This window comes from Struthio camelus, chromosome 8, assembly GCF_040807025.1.
Source record: "Struthio camelus isolate bStrCam1 chromosome 8, bStrCam1.hap1, whole genome shotgun sequence".
NCBI classification, from domain to species: Eukaryota; Metazoa; Chordata; class Aves; order Struthioniformes; family Struthionidae; genus Struthio; species Struthio camelus.
This window is the reverse complement of record NC_090949.1, coordinates 9,164,055-9,182,918: the sequence shown is the minus strand read 5'-3', so window position 1 is coordinate 9,182,918 and position 18,864 is coordinate 9,164,055. Positions and strand designations below refer to the sequence as shown.

At 46.7% G+C, this 18,864-nt stretch overlaps 2 protein-coding genes across 11 annotated transcripts in view; one reads left to right on the top strand and one right to left on the bottom strand.

Annotated features, from left to right (window-relative positions):
* The window catches only part of TADA1 (transcriptional adaptor 1), a 36,839-nt gene that overhangs the window by 7,076 nt on the left and 10,899 nt on the right, over nt 1-18,864 (top strand). Inside the window, exons 4-10 of one of the 10 annotated variants that reach the window (XR_011142437.1) lie at nt 3,933-4,030; nt 7,072-7,281; nt 9,055-9,206; nt 10,205-10,367; nt 11,335-15,144; nt 16,513-16,676; nt 17,612-17,944. Coding sequence is in view for 3 of the 10 variants with exons in the window: in XM_068951957.1 (XP_068808058.1) it covers nt 3,933-4,030; nt 7,072-7,281; nt 9,055-9,206; nt 10,205-10,556 (812 nt within the window). In the remaining 7 variants the exon portion in view is untranslated. Of the gene's footprint in view, nt 1-3,932; nt 4,031-7,071; nt 7,282-9,054; nt 9,207-10,204; nt 17,945-18,864 lie in introns of those variants that run through there. The other 9 variants (XR_011142435.1, XR_011142433.1, XR_011142436.1 and 6 more) reach the window with 9 other exon arrangements.
* Nucleotides 7,288-18,864, bottom strand: part of LOC138067970 (uncharacterized) — a 164,501-nt gene continuing 152,924 nt past the window's right edge. The window contains exons 4-5 of the transcript XR_011142438.1: nt 11,800-18,542; nt 7,288-7,932 (exon numbers count right to left, since the gene is read on the bottom strand). The gene's annotated coding sequence lies outside the window, so the exon portion shown is untranslated. The remainder of the gene's footprint in view (nt 7,933-11,799; nt 18,543-18,864) is intronic.

Below are 18,864 nucleotides of genomic sequence, written 5' to 3'. Positions count from 1 at the left end.
TGCTGGCAAGAATAAATAAATAAATGCTAGCCTCTCTTAAGTTTCACGCCTAAGCCAACTCAGCCTTCTCGTTTGTAGTCAGGAAAGTAGATATTGGTTTTCTTAGAATAGCGGAGGGAAACTTTGCTTTCTTGATCTAATGTCAGCCAGGCTTATTAATATGAAAACCTTGAAAGGAGTCAAAAAAATCTGCCCTGGGCTCTTTGTAATGGGAAATAGGAAACTGTAGTTTGACCGTTCCCTGTTCTAAATCTGGCTGTGTTTTTGTTAAATGTGCAAGCTCAGATTCAGTAGAGTTGCATCTTTCTGACCTATTATCAAAAACTAAAATGCCATTTAGTTTAAAAGTTACAGTTATTTTTAAATAAGTCATTTTTAAAGCTGACTCTACTTTAACCTGTTATATTTTACGTGACTCTACTTTAACCTGTTATATATTATGTCAGATAACATGGAGGGCGTTGTGTGTGCCGTTTCTGTCTCCAGCCACTCTACTTTCATCGAGGCACACAGCTGGCTAAGGATACTTTCGTAAGTGAGGTTACACAAGAGCTGTGTGAGCCTTCTGACAAGGAGGAAGGCCTGCAGTGGGTAACGTTACAAGCTGGCAAGAGAGACGTTATTACTAGAAGCTTTGAAATGGGCCAGGCAATTCCTCTGTTTGTCCTTAACACACCAAACCCCTTCTTCCTAGATGGGACCTGACCTAGCACGGAGGAAAGGAGGAGGAAAGAAAGGATTTATCTGTAAAGAGTAACACGTCTTGGGAGAAAAGCAGCAATCTTTTGATAAATCCTAAAATGTAAATCTTGAGATTTCAGTGGGGGGCAGCAGTGGTCCTTGATGACTGCCTGCGATTCCTTCCCATGCCCCGTTGTTAGGACCTCTGTTTCAGTATTGTCTTGATGAATAGTGACATTACTTTATGATTCTGGGAGAAGGTCTAATTATTATCTTTTAATTCCTTGGAATCAACTGTTGGACTTTGACAATAAACTGTGTGAGTTTCTCATCACTAATAGGGTGTAGCTAAACTTTATAGTAAACTGCTTTTTGGGGGTGGGGGCCTAAATGTGCAAGCTGTTTCTAACTTCTTCACAGCTGATCATTCATAAACTTCATCTGCATCCTCTGTTTTAACCTGATCCAAAAGATTCATCTATTAGAAGTTCCCCTCACCCATGGCAGAGGACACTATGGTCTTGATGCATCTGTGAGTGTGTGAGGCTACACGTAGCCAAGGACTTCCAGCCAGCTTCATCTCTAGAAAGAGGGCTGCAGTATAATTGTATTTATGAATTCCTAATTACAACAAATCAAACATAGTTGTAGGAGCCTGTGGCAAGCAGACTGGTGTGAAGTTGGTCTCGCGCCTTGGCAGGCTGTGGTAACAGGAGAGAATAGCAGAACTGGCTGAGGGTTTGTCAGTGCTCAGCACGCAATGCTTGAGATAGGCCAATTTGTGAGTGGTGAGCCATAGGATGGCTGCTGTGATGCGCTGTCCAAATTTTGAGGGAACGGCAGATGCCATCTTTGGTTCAGGTCTGACTAGGAAACGTCTGAGACTTCACAGTGCTGCTCTCAGCGTTGCCAGGGCAGCAGAAGCCCAGCCTCCTATCCAGACACCACTAGAGTGCCTTCCAGGTCATGTTGTCTCAGCTCCCTGGAGTTGGGTGGTGACCCCAGCACTGGGCATACTCTGCTCAGAGCTCCAGAGGAAGAAGGATACTGATTTCCTGTGCAAAGCCAAAGGAGGCAAGTACTGGTGAAACGAAGCAGAAGTTGTCTCTGTAGCCACAAGAGGGCTGTCCAGTCTTGGGTTGCAGGAAACACTACTTTTTCTTCACTGTCAGCAAGCATAAAGGCACAGGATGCAATCTCCTCTTAAGCCCAGATATGTCTGAATGAGAGCTGTGCACAAATTTTGTAAACCTGTTGGTAGCAAATCTGCTAGGCTGTCCTTGCCAAGAGCTGTATGATTATCAAGAAATGCTTTGGTCTGCTGTAGGTAGAGCTAGCTATCAAACTGCATAGAGTGGGTTTTTGAGTAGTCTCCTCAAGGTGATGTGGCTCAAGCTCACTGTTCATATTGGTGTCATCCTGCTCCTGGACTCTACAGCCTTTGCATTTCTCCCACCCTGACCTTTCCACTTCAGTGCAACAAGAATGATTATCCTTGGTGCTCAAGGAGAGTCCAAGACAAAGTGTGCTAAACCCTGGAAAGGTGATGGAACAGCTCATCCTGGAGGTCATCACTAAGCATGTGGAGGACAAGAAGGTGATCAGGAGTAGTCAGCATGGATTCACCAAAGGGAAATCATGCTTGACCCATCTGATAGCCTTCTATGATGGAATGACTGGCTGGGTAGATGAGGGCAGAGCAGTGGATGTTGTCTCCCTGGACTTCAGCAAGGCTTTGGACACTGTCTCCCATCACATCCTCGTAGGTAAACTCAGGAGATGTGGGTTACGTGAGTGGACGGTGAGGTGGATTGAGAACTGGCTGGATGGCAGAGTTCAGAAGGTTGTGGTCAGTGGCACAGAGTCTAGTTCGAGGCATGTAGCTAGCGGTGTCCCCCAGGGGTCAGTCCTGGGTCCAGTCTTGTTCCGTGTATTCATCAGTGACCTGGAGGAAGGGACAGAGTGCACCCTCAGCAAGTTTGCTGATGATACTAAACTGGGGGGAGTGGCTGACACACCAGAGGACTGTGCTGCCGTTCAGAGGGAGCTGGACAGGCTGGAGAGGTGGGCGGAGAGGAACCGCATGAAATTCAACAAAGGCAAGTGCAGGGTCCTGCACCTAGGGAGGAAGAACCCCATGCAGCAGTGCAGGCTGGGGGTTGACCTGCTGGAAAGGAGCTCTGCAGAGAAGGACCTGGGAGTCCTGGTGGACAAGTTAACCATGAGCCAGGAATGTGCCCTTGCGGCCAAGAAGGCCAATGGCATCCTGGGGTGCATTAGGCAGAGTGTTGCCAGCAGGTCGAGGGAGGTGATCCTGCCCCTCTCCTCAGCCCAGGTGAGGCCTCACCTGGAGTACTGGGTCCAGTTCTGGGCTCGCCAGTACAAGAGAGACATGGCGCTCCTGGAGAGAGTCCAGCGGAGGGCTACAAAGGTGGCGAGGGGACTGGAGCACCTCTCCTCTGAAGAAAGGCTGCGAGAGCTGGGCCCGTTCAGTCTGGAGAAGAGAAGACTGAGAGGCAATCTCATCAACGTGTATAAGTATCTGAAGGGGGGGGGGGTGTCGAGAGGATGAGGCCAGTCTCTTCTCCGTGGTGCCCAGCAACGGGCAGAAACTGAAGCACAGGAAGTTCCACCTAAACCTGAGGAAAAACTTCTTTACAGTGAGGGTGACAGAGCGCTGGAACAGGTTGCCCAGAGAGGTAGTGGAGTCTCCTTTGCCGGAGATATTCAAAACCCGCCTGGATGTGATCCTGGGCAATATGCTCTAGGTGACCCTGCTTGAGCAGGGAGGTTGGACTAGATGATCTCCAGAGGTCCCTTCCAACCTCAACCATTCTGTGATTCTGTAAAGCTGATGGGGAAACTGTAAGGACAGATGTAATGAGTCAGGCCTCTATTGCCCTGGCTAGCATCTGCCCTGATCCAAGCTCACCCCTCTGGGCAAGCATCTGCTGTTTTTTTTTTTTTTTTTTTTTGACAAAACATGGTTTGTTCCTTACGGCTTTCCTTGGAGGTTGTGCTCATCTCTCTCCTTGTGCCATTAGTTTTTATGTGATGTACAGACAGAAATTTCTACTGAAGTAGGGTGCTGCTGATAGTTCTGCTCTAAGAAGTTCTTGCTCTGGCTCATGGCTGTTGGTCTTGAGCCTAGCTGGGGACCTAGGGTTAGTTTTTGTGTTGACAGGATCATCCTGGCCCTAAATCAAAAGTAACACCTGTCAACTTTTTTTTTTTTTTTTTTTAATTCGTAGAAGGTGCTGGATCTCTGCCATGGCCAGGTGGCTCTGCAACTAAACCTGGAAAGCCCAAAGGAAAGAAAAAGATTTCTTCAGTTCGACAGAAGTTTGATGTAAGTTTCCATGGTCAAGTAGTCTTAGCTCTCTGATATTGTCTTGGGGCTGAAGAGGTCTGCATGGTATACAGTTTTCATTACTGCCAGGGGTGGTGAAAGCCTTTAATGTGAAATGGCATATATCAGATTTGTTGTGAATTGGGGCAGGAGCTGGGAGCTAGTAGCTGCTACTCTCTTGTGTGGAAGCTTCTCAGCGGAAGGCTGTAGTGTGTCCTGACTTTAAGACACCAGAAAATACACGGAAGAACATCTGAATGTCAGAGTTGCAAAAGCTTTTATTTCAGGAACCAAGAAGGAGTAACTCTTGCTCTGTGGCCACTCCAGTAACACTTGGACAGACTTTTCATAGGCCAGTTCATCTTTCACATTCTCTGTAATCTCATTTGCTTCACAGTGCTGCTAAGTTCTCAAAGCAACAGTGATTTCCAGTTTATTCTCAGTCAGGTGGAATTCCTTGATGCGTGATGCTCTCCAAAGGACTTTGTACAGTCTGAATAGTTAGAAGTACGATGTTCCTTAGGTGGAACTTTTTAGAGGGCTTAGTTGTTTCGGAACTGAAAATACCTTGGAAAAACTGTCCTCTGCAAAGTTGCTGTCCCCTAGTGGATGGGAGAGAAACGCACAAAATCCAGTTCTTATTTTGCAGCAAAGGCTCTTTACGTTGATCAGATACTGTGGCAAGCCAGTTCTAAAGTTGTTTCTGTCCTGCCAGATGAGTGTGGAGGGGGCCTGGCATGAAGGAGAATCAGGATGGGACACAGGTAGGATTTCATGAGACAGCCTGAGTCCAATTCAGCAACAGTTTGCTGAAACGGAGTTTCTGTTCCCCTCCTGTCTCTTACTGAGCCAGTATTGTCAAGTGTCTGACCACACAGTGATTGAGTTTAGTTCACTGACAAGGCAGAAAACTAACTGGGTTGGGGGAGAGGTGTTTTTCTTGCGGGTTTATTCAGCTGGATCTAGTGTTCCTTGTGGTTGGATGCATGCCAAAGCCAGTGCAAAGGAAGGAGGGACAGCCACATGGCCAGGGGTAGGGAAGAAAGGTGGGCATGTGAAACCTCCCCCTTCTACAGCTGTGAGAAGTTAACTTGGCTCGGCCACAGTCAACCACGCTTTGAGGCACTATAATTGGACAGTATATGTGCGCTTTGTGGAGCAGCTATTGGAAAGGATCACGAGTCCAGCTGAAGGCTCCTTGTATTGAGAAACTGCAGAAATGCTTTGTGCTGTTCGCAGTTATGACCTGAATTGTGACAGCCGTCTGTGTTGTTTTTGTTTTAAAATTTCTTGCTTACTACTGAAAAGTTACAATGAGAGAGAGGGAGAGTTCGATAAGCTAAGTTGTGCACGGTGGAAGTCTTGGAATTTGATTTACATGAACACTCCTACATTATATCACGTTTTTAGTGTATGTTTATACACGTGTTCCTGGAACGATTGGTGGTAAGTATTATGTGAAGTGTCTGCTATTAGTGGAATTCCTCAGTACTGTGAACTTAGAAGTGCCTTAGTATTTCTTGATGGTTCCCTCACTGGTCAGAATAGCAGCTGTTTGAATGACCACAGGTTTATTCCATTTGGCTTCTGCTTTCCCAAAGCTTGTTCCTTTTGGAGTTGTTGAAATTTTTTTTGTTTATTTTTTCCCTCCAGGCATACAGGAATGTAACTTTCCTGTAATGAAAGCATAAATCTTCAGAATTAGTGGGATGAAAATCTTTTGCGTTATTAGTGGGTGGATTGGTTTTCACTCTGACTTAAATGCCACACTGTCCTTTGAATAAAGCACTTCTCCTTTCTCTCCTGAAACTGAGACATCAGAAATCCACTTAGCTGTGTATTTGTTGTTTATATTTCAAGTATGAGTTTATCATGATGCCCTGTAAGAACCTCGTGGGAATTTCTGTTGCAGAATAATGAGACTTGTGCCTTGCAGAGCTGAGGAACAGGAGTTCTGGGAGTACTTCATGAGCAAGGGCCCTCTTGTTCCCTTGTGGGTCAAGGGTGAGCTGAGCAGGCATCTGGGACCAAGCATCAGCAGTCCTTGTTGGCTTTTTTCCCTCCACCTGGAGACAGGCTTCCCAGAAGTTCCCACAAGCACTTTGTCAGCTGTAACGCAAGCACAGCAAGGGTGTTGTATTGGAATGTGCATGACCTGGGAGCTGTGGGTTGCCACCTTGTGGTATGAATTCAAGTTGAGTGTGGTGGGGTTTTTTTGCTTTTCTTACAAATAATTGAGTTAGTCCTGAGTAATCGCCATTTTCCATCTCGGAAATAGTGGCTGTTCTGTAACACAGTGCTGCTTAGAGAAAGATGTGAAAGTGCATGTGGAGGCGAGAGTACAAAATCTGGAACTGGAATTTGGCTAACCTGCTGCATTTAAAGCTTTATGCTTTTATGAGAAATGACTTAGGACCTTTAAGAATTACACAAGCTTATGACCATGGTTTTATATCTTGATAAGAAACTGTACAGTTAGTAATTAAATACATACCCTTCTTATTGTCCAATAGCAAAAGGCTTCGGTACAAGAAATGACTAAATAAAGGAGAACTCTTTGGTACAGAAGGAGTGGCTGAGAGCTGTGAAAGTCCATAAAACCATGACTGGCCTAGATAGCATGAGCAGAGATAAAAGGAACAGTGATCACATTTGAGACTTACAGGAGCGTCAGTGGAAGTTAGCAGGTGGGAAGTACAGAGCAAACCAGAGGAGGTGGCTCTTCATGGAGGTCATGTTACACTGTGGAAAATCTTGCTGCAGGATGTTGTGGATACCAGAGATTTAGATGGTTCAAGGTGCTACTGGGCAAGTTCACAGGCCGTTAAATAAAAGGACACCAGCAGTGGCTCGGGGAGTTCTTTGCCCATGAATTGTTGGGGTTTGAGAGAGTGTCTTGGAGGTGAATATTGCTCTGTTTGTCCTGCTGTTGTGTATTTCCCTAGGCACTTGCTCTCCAGGGGAGAAGGGATGTTTGGCTAGATGAGCCAAAGGCTTTGACCTAGTGTATCTCTTATGTTCTATTATTATGTTGATAACAGCACCGGTTCCAGCCTCAGAATCCATTGTCTGGAGCCCAGCAGTTTGTGGCAAAGGATCCTCAGGAGGATGATGATTTGAAGCTGTGTTCCCATACCATGATGCTTCCTACACGTGGCCAGTTAGAAGGAAGGATGATTGTAACCGCGTATGAGCATGGGCTAGACAACGTCACGGAGGAAGCGGTGACAGCTGTTGTTTACGCTGTGGAGGTGAGACTGGGCTGGGCAGCAGTGGTGTTCCCATTAGGCCAGCAACAAAACCCTTTGCGTGCAATATGGAGGTAGCGTCCCTCAGTGGGGAGAAGAAACCTGTTTTTCTGATTGCCTGGTTGCCGCAGGAGGAATAAGAGCAGAATCAAAGAGATTCTAGATCTGTGGCATCATAGTCTTTGATTTGTGCCTGCAAGTATTAATTTTGAAATAGTGTATGAAGAACTCTAGGCACACCTGAGTGGCTGATTTGGAAAATGCTGTTTGTGTCATTTAAAAGCATTATCAGAATGGCAGCTCCAGTTTAAAGAGTCTTATTAAAAATAATCCATTGTGGGCAAAAGTAGCTGTCATGGAAGCAAAGTAGCAGAATTGGGTAACACCTGCAGGTGAAGGGCCTCCTGCTGCTGCTGTTTTTGGCCATCAGTAGTATGCTACCTGACATGTCTCACTCAGGGCCACGTGATTCTGCCATTACTTGAAGCTTTGGCTTGTGGGTGGTTTCCCACAAGCCGAGTCTTTTGACTTGTGGGAGTCACGATTCAGAGGCTGACCTGAATTCCTCATCCAGGAGTGAGGCTAGGTTAGGAAGCAGTTGCCTGCTTGTTTCCTCGGAGTGCTGCTTCCGTAGTTTCAAGGTACCTACACAGTCTGAGAAAGAGGAATAAGTGGCTTTTTGCTGTAGCTTTAGAGCAAGTATTTCAGTGTGAGTGTAACATCTAGTTAAATCCTTTAACTCTCCCGAAGAGATCTGCAGCTGGGGATTTCCTGGCATTTAAGAAACCTCTTTGACATAGGAAGCAGCACATCACATGTTAAACTATGCATCACAGGCTAATACGCAGTGCCCTCTTTGTCTTTCCTCCTTATAAATAGGATACTGTTTCTATGTAAAGTAGTATAATGAACTGCTGACTTGATATTTTCTTCTGCTTTATTCTTGTAAACCAGCAAAAATATACACTAATAAGAAATAATTGAAAATTTCCAGTGTTAGACGGGTGATGTTCATAAGATGGGTAGAAAGTTCAAGCCCGGAATTACTGACTGGAAGGAGAAGGAGCACTGGAGGTGTTTGGTCCCATCTCCCCTTTAGGACTGACTATCCCCTGCACTAAATCAGGCTGGCTGTGGCTTTGTCTAGACACGTCCTGGAAACCTCCAAGGATGGAGAATCCTCCACCTGCCCCAGGGCTGTGCCACCTTCCTGGGGAAGGATTTTGTTCTAATGTCCAACGTGAACTTTTACAGATGCAACTTGTGGCCGTTGTCCCTTGTTACATTGCCTGCTGCTGCTGGGAAGAGTTTGACTGTCATCTTTGTAACTCATTTCAAATAGTTTGTAGTAAGCTGCAGCTAGTTCAACTTTTATCTGACTATATTGCTGGTTTGGGAGGTCGGCATCATCTTTTTCTTTTTTTTTTTTTTTTTTTTTTCCCCCCCCCCGCCTCCAGATGAAGGAGGAGAATCTATGAAGTTGTCTATCTGTACAGATAAATAATGCAGTTCTCTGCCTCTTTTATAATTATTCTACAAAGAAATGCTAAGTATAGTGAAGGAATTTTGAGATGTCATGTCGTCTTTATCCAACTGTATCAGGTAGTTAGAGAGAACGTGCTGTATGCTGTTGAGCTCTTGGTTCCCCCTTACATCTTTAGGTCCTTGTGGCTATGGTAGCACTACTTCTGTCTCCTCAATTGATGATGCACTTGTCACAGCAGTAGCTTGGTAGGATGAGCAAGTCAGCATGTGTAACAAGGTTTTTCATTGCAGAACCATCTTAAGGACATTCTGACATCTGTAATATCCAGGAGAAAAGCCTATCGTCTGAGAGATGGCCATTTCAAATATGCCTTTGGAAGCAATGTTAACCCTCAGCCATATCTGAAAAACAGTGTTGTTGCCTATAATAATTTAATTGAATGGTAAGGAAGCTCAGCAAACTTAACTTCAAATGTAATTTGCTCACCCTGAAGCTATTCCGCTGTTCAGTTTCTCTTTCTGCCTAGCAGAATCCGTTAGTAATCCTTTTTAATTTTTACACACTAAGAAAGTAGCAGTACAGAGGACTGTACTGCTGACTGGGAAGAACGACGTGGGGATTTCTCAGCAGCAAAATTTAAGACAATGTTAAGTCTTTGTTCTTTGCCTGCACTTGTCCATCAGTTTATGAAGCTGAGCCTGGCACTCTGAATATTTCGTTAATCATTACTTGTTTAGAAGCTGTAGTGAGTGCCACAGAAATTCCGCTGGCCTCAGGGAAGCGATCCCCGGGGCAGAGGAGCATGCATTTGGTGGGACACCTCTGTTGGGCAATAGGAATGAGGTGTCAGTGAGGTCCTTGGAGGACCTTGCCATTCTGTCATTTGCTTCATCCAAACGTATTACAGTTCCTTGGCAGCTCTTTCCGGTTAGCAGAGCTGTGAGGTCGTCTTGTTTTCCAAAGTGTCAACGTCAAACAGCTTACGCTGTGTATCTGGCAGCGTGTGTGTATTTGTATTTGTCTATGACAGACCTGCTCTCAGTTGGCAGGAGATTGTAGGTGTGTTAGAATTTGGTTATAGTATTACAAACACTACAGATGCAATGCACTCCAAACAACTCTTCCTAACAGCTAATGTCTTTTCATTTTATGTTGTGGGTGCCTCACTTCTTATGCTGGGTGGAAATTGTTGGCTCTAAACAAAAGTAACCAAATCAGCATCAGCTCTAAAGCAGGTTTGATGTCAGGAATCAATTTGTACTGGTTTTGTTAAACTAGAATTTTAAAGATCCTAGTTACGGCTGGTATAATTTTATGTAGACAAGGCCTAAATCAAGTACTATAGAAAGTGAAGCTCAGGGGCCAAGCTCCTGCTGTGTTACTTGCAAAGCTAGTGCTTTTTTCTCAACTGAAAAGGTTTATTACCTGCTCTCTCTGCAGCCCTCCTACCTGTGTGGCACCTTCTGCTGGTCAGAGTCTAGCTCCCCAGCCCCCACCTGATGATGCTGAGCAGCAAGCAGCTCTACTATTAGCATGCTCTGGAGACACCTTACCAGCTTCTCTTCCTCCAGTGAACATGTATGACCTTTTTGAGGCGTTGCAGGTAACTATTCACATTAATCTGTGTTGTGTCTCAGGGCAGTGCTGTCCTGAGTACCAGCTGCCAGTCTCTCAGATCTTGTTTAAATGCCTGGAGGTCTCTTCTTCCTACAGTCTTATTTCCTTCTTTCCCTCTCAAATGAGCAGTTCTCCTTGCAGCCAGTGGCTTTGGCTTGCTCACACCATTAGGTAACACAGTCAGCCCAAGCTCTAATGCCTGTTCTGCTCCCCTCTGTCAGAGGGTTGTTGAAGAAATCCCGTTCTTTCCTTATGGCTGCCATAGGACAGGTAAACTCTGTAGCAGGACTGCAGTGATCATGGCGGAACTGAGCTAGACTGAGATTTTGACAGAAATTGATTTGCCTGGCATGTTGCTTTTCTCTTTATGTTCCACCTGGGTGCTTAGAGGAGTAATTGGTCCTGGCATGCAGACTGCTGCAGTGGGTTACCTATGATCACCCCAAACTCGGGGAGATGCCTCAGGTAGGCTGGATGACTCTTCCTGTAGAGATGGCTTCCTGTCCCTCCTTCCCTCTCCTTCAGCCCTAGGGATGTGCAGACTAATTTAAATGTCTAAGGCTAGCTATGAGAAATCCTCCCTTCATCTATGCTGTTGTGAACAGGCCTTTGGACTTTGTCTCGAGGCTGTGGTGGCAGAGTGCTCATTTTAAGAGCTGTGACCTAAGATTTCATGGCATGTTTTTAGTCAGATGGAGTCTGACCTCAGGATTTTGGAGCAGAATGACTTTCTTGCCATCGCACTCCCTCACAAAACACTGTAACAACCACTTGGTCTGTGTGGGTCAGTGCGGCGGTGCTGGCAAGTCACAGCTCTCTTTGTGTGTGACAGCCTGCGTTCTTGCTCTGCAGGGCTGGTTCTCTGCTCATCTTGTAGCAGAGGCAGGTTCTGCCTTGGGCAATATGGGGAAATAGGTATGAAGGCATGAAACTTTTCTGACATGTATCTCCAGGTGCACAAAGAAGTTATTCCTGCACACACTGTCTACGCTCTAAACATTGAGAGAATTGTCATGAAACTCTGGCATCCAAACCATGAGGAGCTACAGCAAGATAAAATTCATCGCCAGCGCCTGGCAGCAAAAGAGGGCCTCCTGCTCTGCTAGAGTCAGGAGGCATGTCTGGCCTCAGATTGCTGCACTGCTGTTCCTTGGACTTGATGCTGGGATGCTTCTTACAAAGCTGTGTCAGCATTTCGAGGAAGATGTAAATTATGAGTCACCTTTTCCTATGGAAATATGACTGAGTTGTAGTACACTTTGTCTGCTTAATCAGAGTGGTGTGCTGTGGAGTGCTTATAGCAATCCCACTGAATTGGAAAGAGGAAACAAGATTTGTTTGTAAAGACTGTTTTTTAGGAAAAATAAATGTGAGGGTGGAAAGAGTTGCTTTTAAAGAAGGTGTATTTGTATTTTCACCTGTGGGTGTGGGGAATCTGTCTCCTCATCTTCCCTCTCAGGCTGTTTCCCTTCTGAGCACAGTCTCCAGGGGCTTTGTCCAACTTCTGTTGCAGTTGGTGGGATTGTTTCCCTTCAGTTCCTTGGAAACAAGATGGACCCTTGGGAAGTGAAGATAAGTAATTCTGTAAGCTGATATTGTTCCCCTTATACTAGGGGAACTTCTGATTAGAAAATCTGAGAAAACAAGCTGGAAAAGGACCTTTCCTTTTTTGCCTTGTCTTTTGAACTGCTTGGCATTATAAAGCACAAAGATGTATGCTGGCTGTCATAGGAATCCCTTGCCAATTACCAAAATGCGCAAAAAACCCGGAGTTGTGAGTACTGTTTTCCTATCAGCCTAGTCTCTCTCTCTCTCATCCCTGTCATGCAGTAGTCGTGATCAAATGTTGCAGGAATTGTCTAGACCTGTGTCAAGATGCAGTCTGTCTGCCTGTTAGCACTGCTAGCAATTCGGCCATCCCAGCAAGCGGCTTGACCATCCCCAAGGTGGGATAGCAACTCCTAGATACGTTCAGCAGAGCTGCCAGTTCAATATCCTAGTGTTACAGAATCTTTGGGTGAAAGAGCAACATGTTGAAGATATCTTATATTACTTAATCAAAAAAAAAAAATACAGCCACACCTGTACATGGGAGCCATGCAGAACTGTGCATAAAAGGGGGAACTCCACCTGCTCCATCTGTATTGCAGGTGCTTTACTGCCTACATCCTCCGCAGATGCTGAAGGGAATAGGCTTCTTAAGAAGTTTTATAGAATTCTCACAAATTAATTTCTGTATTACCTGATTTTTAACCACAAAAACACAGGTACCTCCCAAAGGATGAGTTGGCTTTTTGTTCCCATTGTGCCATGGGGTGGCGTCAAGACAGCTTCCTCTGTGGGAATATGAAAGGTGAAGCATATGGCTCCCCTCCATCTTGCTTTTCCTCTGTTGGGGAAGTGTTTGGATGGGAGAGCTGTAATTTTTTTTTACCCCCTTCCCACACAGCTTCCTTCCCTACATCTGCTGCCCCCCATTAAGTGAAGAGGGGGCAGGTCCCCTCTAGCTGTCTGCGCGTTTTTATAACTTCCTTTGATGAACCACATGACTGTAGCTTGTTGGGCCAGAGTTGCATCGAGGGGCTGTGCAGCTGTCACTGTGTCTTTTGGTTTTTCCTTTACCCTCCTTGAGGCGTGTACTCTGGAGTGAAGTACAGCAGGAGGCAGTGCCCATGCAGATATCAGTGGGTGGCTGTGTGAGAAGACCAATTTAGGATTATGAAGAAGCTGGGAAAAGCAGCAGCAGAGAACTACCGCAGGCCTGGCAGGATGGGAGCAGTCTTGCACTGGTAGGTCACGTCTCCTGAAATACGGCAGCGCGTGGTTAAGCAAGAGTGGAGTGCAAGAGAGGTGATTGAAGATGTTTTGGTCCCCTTCTCCTAGCTGCCATTTTGTATTTATTTAAGCATACGTAACTGTCCAGAGTGAGCCATTAGCTCAGAATTTGACCCCAGTGGCTGTTACGTGACAGTTTTTAAAAGCAGCATTGAACCCAGGTAACTGTATGTGATGAGATCAGCAAGTCACCCAAAGTACGGACTCTGGGGCGTGGGAGGGGGATTTCCCAGGTAATTGTTATGTTTCTGGTGTAAAATGAAAGCAACAAGTTTGTTTGCTAGAAACTTTGGGGTGGCTCTGAGATCTGAAGGAAGCAGGCAGCCTCCGACAGTATCAGAAGTGAGTTCTGAAACAGAATACTAAGTATGGCACAAGAGAGGCACAAGAAGTGCCTTTCTCTTCTGTTTGCGTGTTGCTAGGAGAAAGGCTCTGCGGACAGAGCCTTCTGCTCTGGAGAGCTGAGTCATCAGTTCCACAGTGAAGAAAGTGGGTTAACCAGGACACCTGCTACACAACCAAGGCTTGAGTAAGGAAATCCTCAGCCCTGTTTCACAGATGGGAAAACTGAGTGGCACATGTTCTCAATGCACTTTCCCACAAAGTGTGAGATCTTGTGAGAAGCGGTGCTACTTTTCGAGTAAGTTATTTGGAAGGAGCATCTGGAGGTTATGTCCACTCCCATTCTCAAAGAAGGGCTAACTTCAAAGTTAGAGTATGTTATTCGTCTCTGAAGATGGATGTGCCACCGTTTCTCTGGTCCCTGTTCCAGCGTTTGACTGCCCTTGTCAAGTTTTTCCTTGCAACTAGTCAGAATTGTTCATGTTGCACCTGTGCCTGTTGCCTTTCAATGTTTTCCTGTGCACCTCTTCTTTTCAACCTCCCATTTGAGCTGCAGACAACAATAAGGTCTCCCTTTTGCCTTCTCTTCAGGCTGAACAAACTTGTCTCTCTCTGCCTCTCCTCATGTGTTGTGTGCTTCCGCCCCGACCACCTTGGTGGCCTCCATGGTACTTGCTCCAATACATGCTTCCTCCGATACACATGCTTGTGCTGGGGAGCCCAAACTGGACCCAGTGCTCCAGACAGTCTGGAGCAACCCTCTGAGTAGCAACCCTGGTCTTCAATGTGTGAATCACTCCTTCCAGTTTGGTGTCAGCTGCAGACTTGCTGCCCATATGCTCCATCTGATCAGCCAGATCATTAATAAAAATGTTAAAACAGTATCAATCCAGTACTGACCCCCGAGCACTGGCCCCAGTATTGAGCGCTGCTAGCAACTGCCAGCGACCTGGGCTCGGAGCCCCTGAGCAGTGCTCTTGGAGACCTGGTGGTACTGATGTATAGCTGTACCCCTTGCGTGGGGCTTCCCCCCTCCCTCCTTCCCCCCACTCTGGGAGAGCAGGGAGGGGAAGGCTCTGGGGGATCTGCCTTGGGTCAAGGGCTTCTGCTGTAGTGGGGGAAGGGTGTGAGCTAGTGTCCTCGAGGGACTTTGCAGGGTCAACTGCCTTGTCTGTACTTGGAGGCTTTTTGGCTGCCCTGGGGAGTAGGGCAGGTGAGAGGGGATTGTGTAGTTTCTTCAGTCTGAAAAATCGACTCGGCTATGAGAGGAAGGATGAGGTGGTTCTTGTGAGGTGTTGGGCTGATGGCTTTCACTGATGTGGCATACTTCTGTGTTTGCTGCAGTAGTTAGTCCTGGAAAATGACAAAATCTTAGACAGTCTGCCCTGCTGTTCAGCTGTCTTTACCACTGAATGCTTTTCCCACAGTCCTCAGCTTTTCTTCGCATCCTAGAACTTCTTGTCCTGTTCACCACAGAGCATTGTACAGAAGGATGGAAGGCAAGAAATGGCACATCATCTGCCACATCTTCAATAGCAAGAATTGCATCCTACACGCTTAATCCAGTAGGAACCTTGCGATGTGCTGTAAGTCACCACTCTGCAGCTTCTTGCAGACTTAAGATTGGCAATGGGAAACTACTAGCCCCCCGAGGAAGAGGGGGGAAAAAAGTGCTTGAGAGCTCCACCTGGTCCCCTTCATGGCCAGAGCTTTGCCAGGTGAAGACAGCTGTCTGCTTTCAGGAGGTGGCCAGTGCCTCTGGGAGAGTGGAAAGCAGAAAGAAAATCCTGTATATATATTTTTTTCAGACAGTTCCAGCTGCCAGACCTGACCTTCAGTCTGACCAAGCCTTTCCAGCTGGGTGCTGAGGAGGGTCCTAGAGGCATGAACACATCCCTCTATAACACCCCAAATGGCCAAACTCTGATGCTCCTGAGACTGGTGACCTGCATCCCTCTTTCTCCAAACCTGTGCTGTGCGCTGACATAGGGAAAACGTCTGTTGTTGCTGCTTCAGAGCAGAAATCTGGAGCCTGGCACTTGTTATCAAACGTGCCCTGCAGTCCACTGCCTTTTTCTTAGCTTAGCTGCTCCCATGTCTCCTCCCAGCCTTCAATATTCTCCTGCAGCGGAGCTGGGATTTCAGTTGTTACCCCCAATTTTGTCTTCCCTAACAGAACATCTTGTTGCTGTAGAAAGCAGATTTCCCAGTAGGGAAATTTAACTAGTGCGACTGGTTTCTTCATACTGGGATGACCTTGACCTCTAGGAAACGTCTGGCAGAGAGAGGAAAATGAGGAAATGAGAATGCTTGCATTTACTAAGAAACCACAGACTCTGCATTTGTGTGTCACTTAACTGTGAATACCAAAGAACCTGAAGTTGGGACTGCAGAAATGCTCTGCTGTCCAGCGGGGCCAGACTAAACCAAGAAAGGAGACTTTCTCTTGGGCTCCCGGGGTGGAAGGAAGCGTGTGTCATATTGCCGTAGTCAGGCGTTGTCAAAAAAAGTCTCCACAAAACAGGGACTGTCTTCCCAGTTCTGAGAAGGCAGCTGCAGAGAGAGGCTTGTGGTGGCTGTTCCCCTTCAGGAACTTGTAGGCAGTGATGGATATGCCTTGCTAGCCTGAAATGACGTGCAGAAGGGTTTGCAGGCAGTGCTGTAGCAACAGCATGATGCTGGCAAGCTCCCCTCCCAGCAAAAGGCATGGCTCGTGCTGCTGCAGGAGGTGCTTTGGCAGCATAATTTCTCCTAGGAGGAAGCTCCAAGAAGGAAATCACTTCTGAGAGGTTTGTTTGTGGTGTTACCCTTCTGTACCAGTGTGGTTACTGGCATGGTCTGGTTGGCAGGAGGAGAGGAAGAGTTCACAAGCCTGCCTCGCAATTTATCGCAGCAGAAGTTTTAATGTGCAACTGCAGACCAAGAGCGATCTCTCTCCCTCTTCCTCCTGGCAGGAAGAAGTAGGTAGAAACATTTACTGTTACGCTGTTCCGTCGTGCCCTGGCAAGATGTGGGTAAGCTGTGCCACTGTGAGCTGTGCCGTGCGCTTCCCAGGAGCGTAATGAAGCTGCTGCTGAACATCAGGCCCCTCTGAGGCCAGAAAGCCAGGCAGTATCAGGTAAATGCACCCTTCATGTCCCTGAGCGAGTCAGTATTCTCCACTCCCTGAGCAAGCACAGACCTGTGCACTGCAGAAACCACAGGCTTACAGAAAATGTCCCCTGCGGGACACTGCTGAGGTTTGTTTGCACAGCAGCCACGAGTTAACGAAGAGCGTGAAGTCAGGCCGTGGACATTAGTGTCTTCAGCCCTTAGATACCTGTTTGCCTCAGCTTTAAAGAGACCTTGGTTCACATGGCAAGTTGAGGCCAGGGCACTTCAGCTTCTTTTAAGACTTCACGTTGTCTGAGAATTCCTGTTAATTGTCCTGGGCGTCCTCCTGGAGACACCGCTTGGGTGAGGGTGTGTAGCGCCAACACGAATGAGATGCGGATTTCTTGTGGGTCAAATGCAGGCTGCAGGCCACTGCTAAGCTGCCTCTGTTACCTGCCTTTGGCCCTGGGATTGAGTTTGATTGTGGTCAAAGGTACTAATCAAATGGTGAGTTTTTCTTTTTTCTTCCTCGATCACAAAAGGCCAAGGCAGGATCAGGTTATAACTGGGCTTGGACAGGCGACTTGTGTAAAAGAAACTCTTCATTGAAAAGCCTTTCATATAAGGGAAGCTTTTTGTGGTCTTTTCAGCTCATTTCTCGCCAGGAAATGAGTTTGTATGTCCAGATAACGTCTGGCCGATGCGGGTTATGTGGCTACAGACTATCCTGAGTCTGAGGATGCTCACGTGGAGCACAGGCGATCCAGACTTGGGCTTTTGTTCTGTCTGAGGACAATTTAAATTAGGGCAAATGGCTATGCATTTGAGCAATAGGAGCTGCTCCTGGGGCTCTGCTTGGCGGGGGAGGCTCAGCCTCCGGCAATAGTGCGGCTGCAGCCTGCGAAAGAATTTTAGACCACTGCTGCTGGAGCAAGTGCTGGTTCATGGCCCTCTTTCCAGCTCAGGTGCGTGCACGTCCTGGAGCTGTCCCCATTGCTCAGCCTGTGAGCAGGGCCCTTCGTCCCAAGTCTAGCCGTTACCGCCACCCTGAGGGATCGGCTGCTGGGGAGCTGCTGCCAGGAGCAGCGCTGGATATCTGGCTGGCAGGGCACCTGACAGCTTGCTCTCCTCCCTCCCGGTTTGGTAACACCAGGGTAACCACTGGAGGAATCCTCTCTAAAAAGAGGTCTCATCAGAAAGATTGCAGACATCAGCTTAATTATTGCCTGTCTAGGTATGTGTTGTAATGGTTGATTATCATTAAAAAGTATTGTTTCCATTTGAATTTTTGAAGCTTCAGTTTCCCGTTTCTGGGTTTTATTATATCTTTGTTCAGTTTAAAAGCTCCCAGAATCAGATATCTTTTTCTCTGCAATGAAACGTCTCTTTGATAAGAGAGAAGGAGCTGAGGCTCCTTTCATCTCCCCAGAATGGCTGCTGTCCTCACCACGGAGCAGCCCATAACCTCTTTAAAGCCTATGCAGGTTTTTAGACCTTATTTTGGCATGCAGAAGCAATGCTCTTGTACAAGTGCCAGCAGTGGTATAGGTAGGCAAAGGCCCTCTTCCCTTCTCTCTCTTAATGCACGTCTGGAGATAGTTTGCTATAGCATCCCAGCAGGTGCTATGACCCTGGCTGAGCAGTTTTCCCGAGCAATTCCAGATGTTGTCATCAAATCACAGAAAATTATAGAAAATCCTGTTTACGTCTTTCAGTTTCAGCTCAGGCTGCACAGTAGCAGTAAAGACACTTTGGGGAATAGTCTTCCACCTAGTTTTGTCTTTGTCTCGGCACCAGAGGTTGGTCTCTCACGGATGCTGCAGGCAGGGTTCGGCGTGGAGCCTCAGCGAGGTGGCTGGCTGTGAGCTGTAGGAGGTCAGCCAGATCCTTTCTGTGAATCGCAGACACGATATTTATATTCTGTTATTAGACTATTTAAAATGCTGATGGTAGCAGATACTCTGCTGCTCTAGGGAAAAGCAAAATTTCAGATGTTTTCCACCGAGACTTTCATTTCTCACTGAAATGCTGTTTTCTCACCAGAAAGAGATCACAAGGCAACTCAGCCTGTTTTATTTTCATCTCTGGCCCCAAACCTCCTGTTCCAAGTTGTCAGATCTGGTTTTTAATTCTACCACAGGTTTTGATACGCTTACCTTCTTGCAGCTTATTGCAAAGTAATGCTTACCCACCAGCTTCCCCTCCACCTCCCC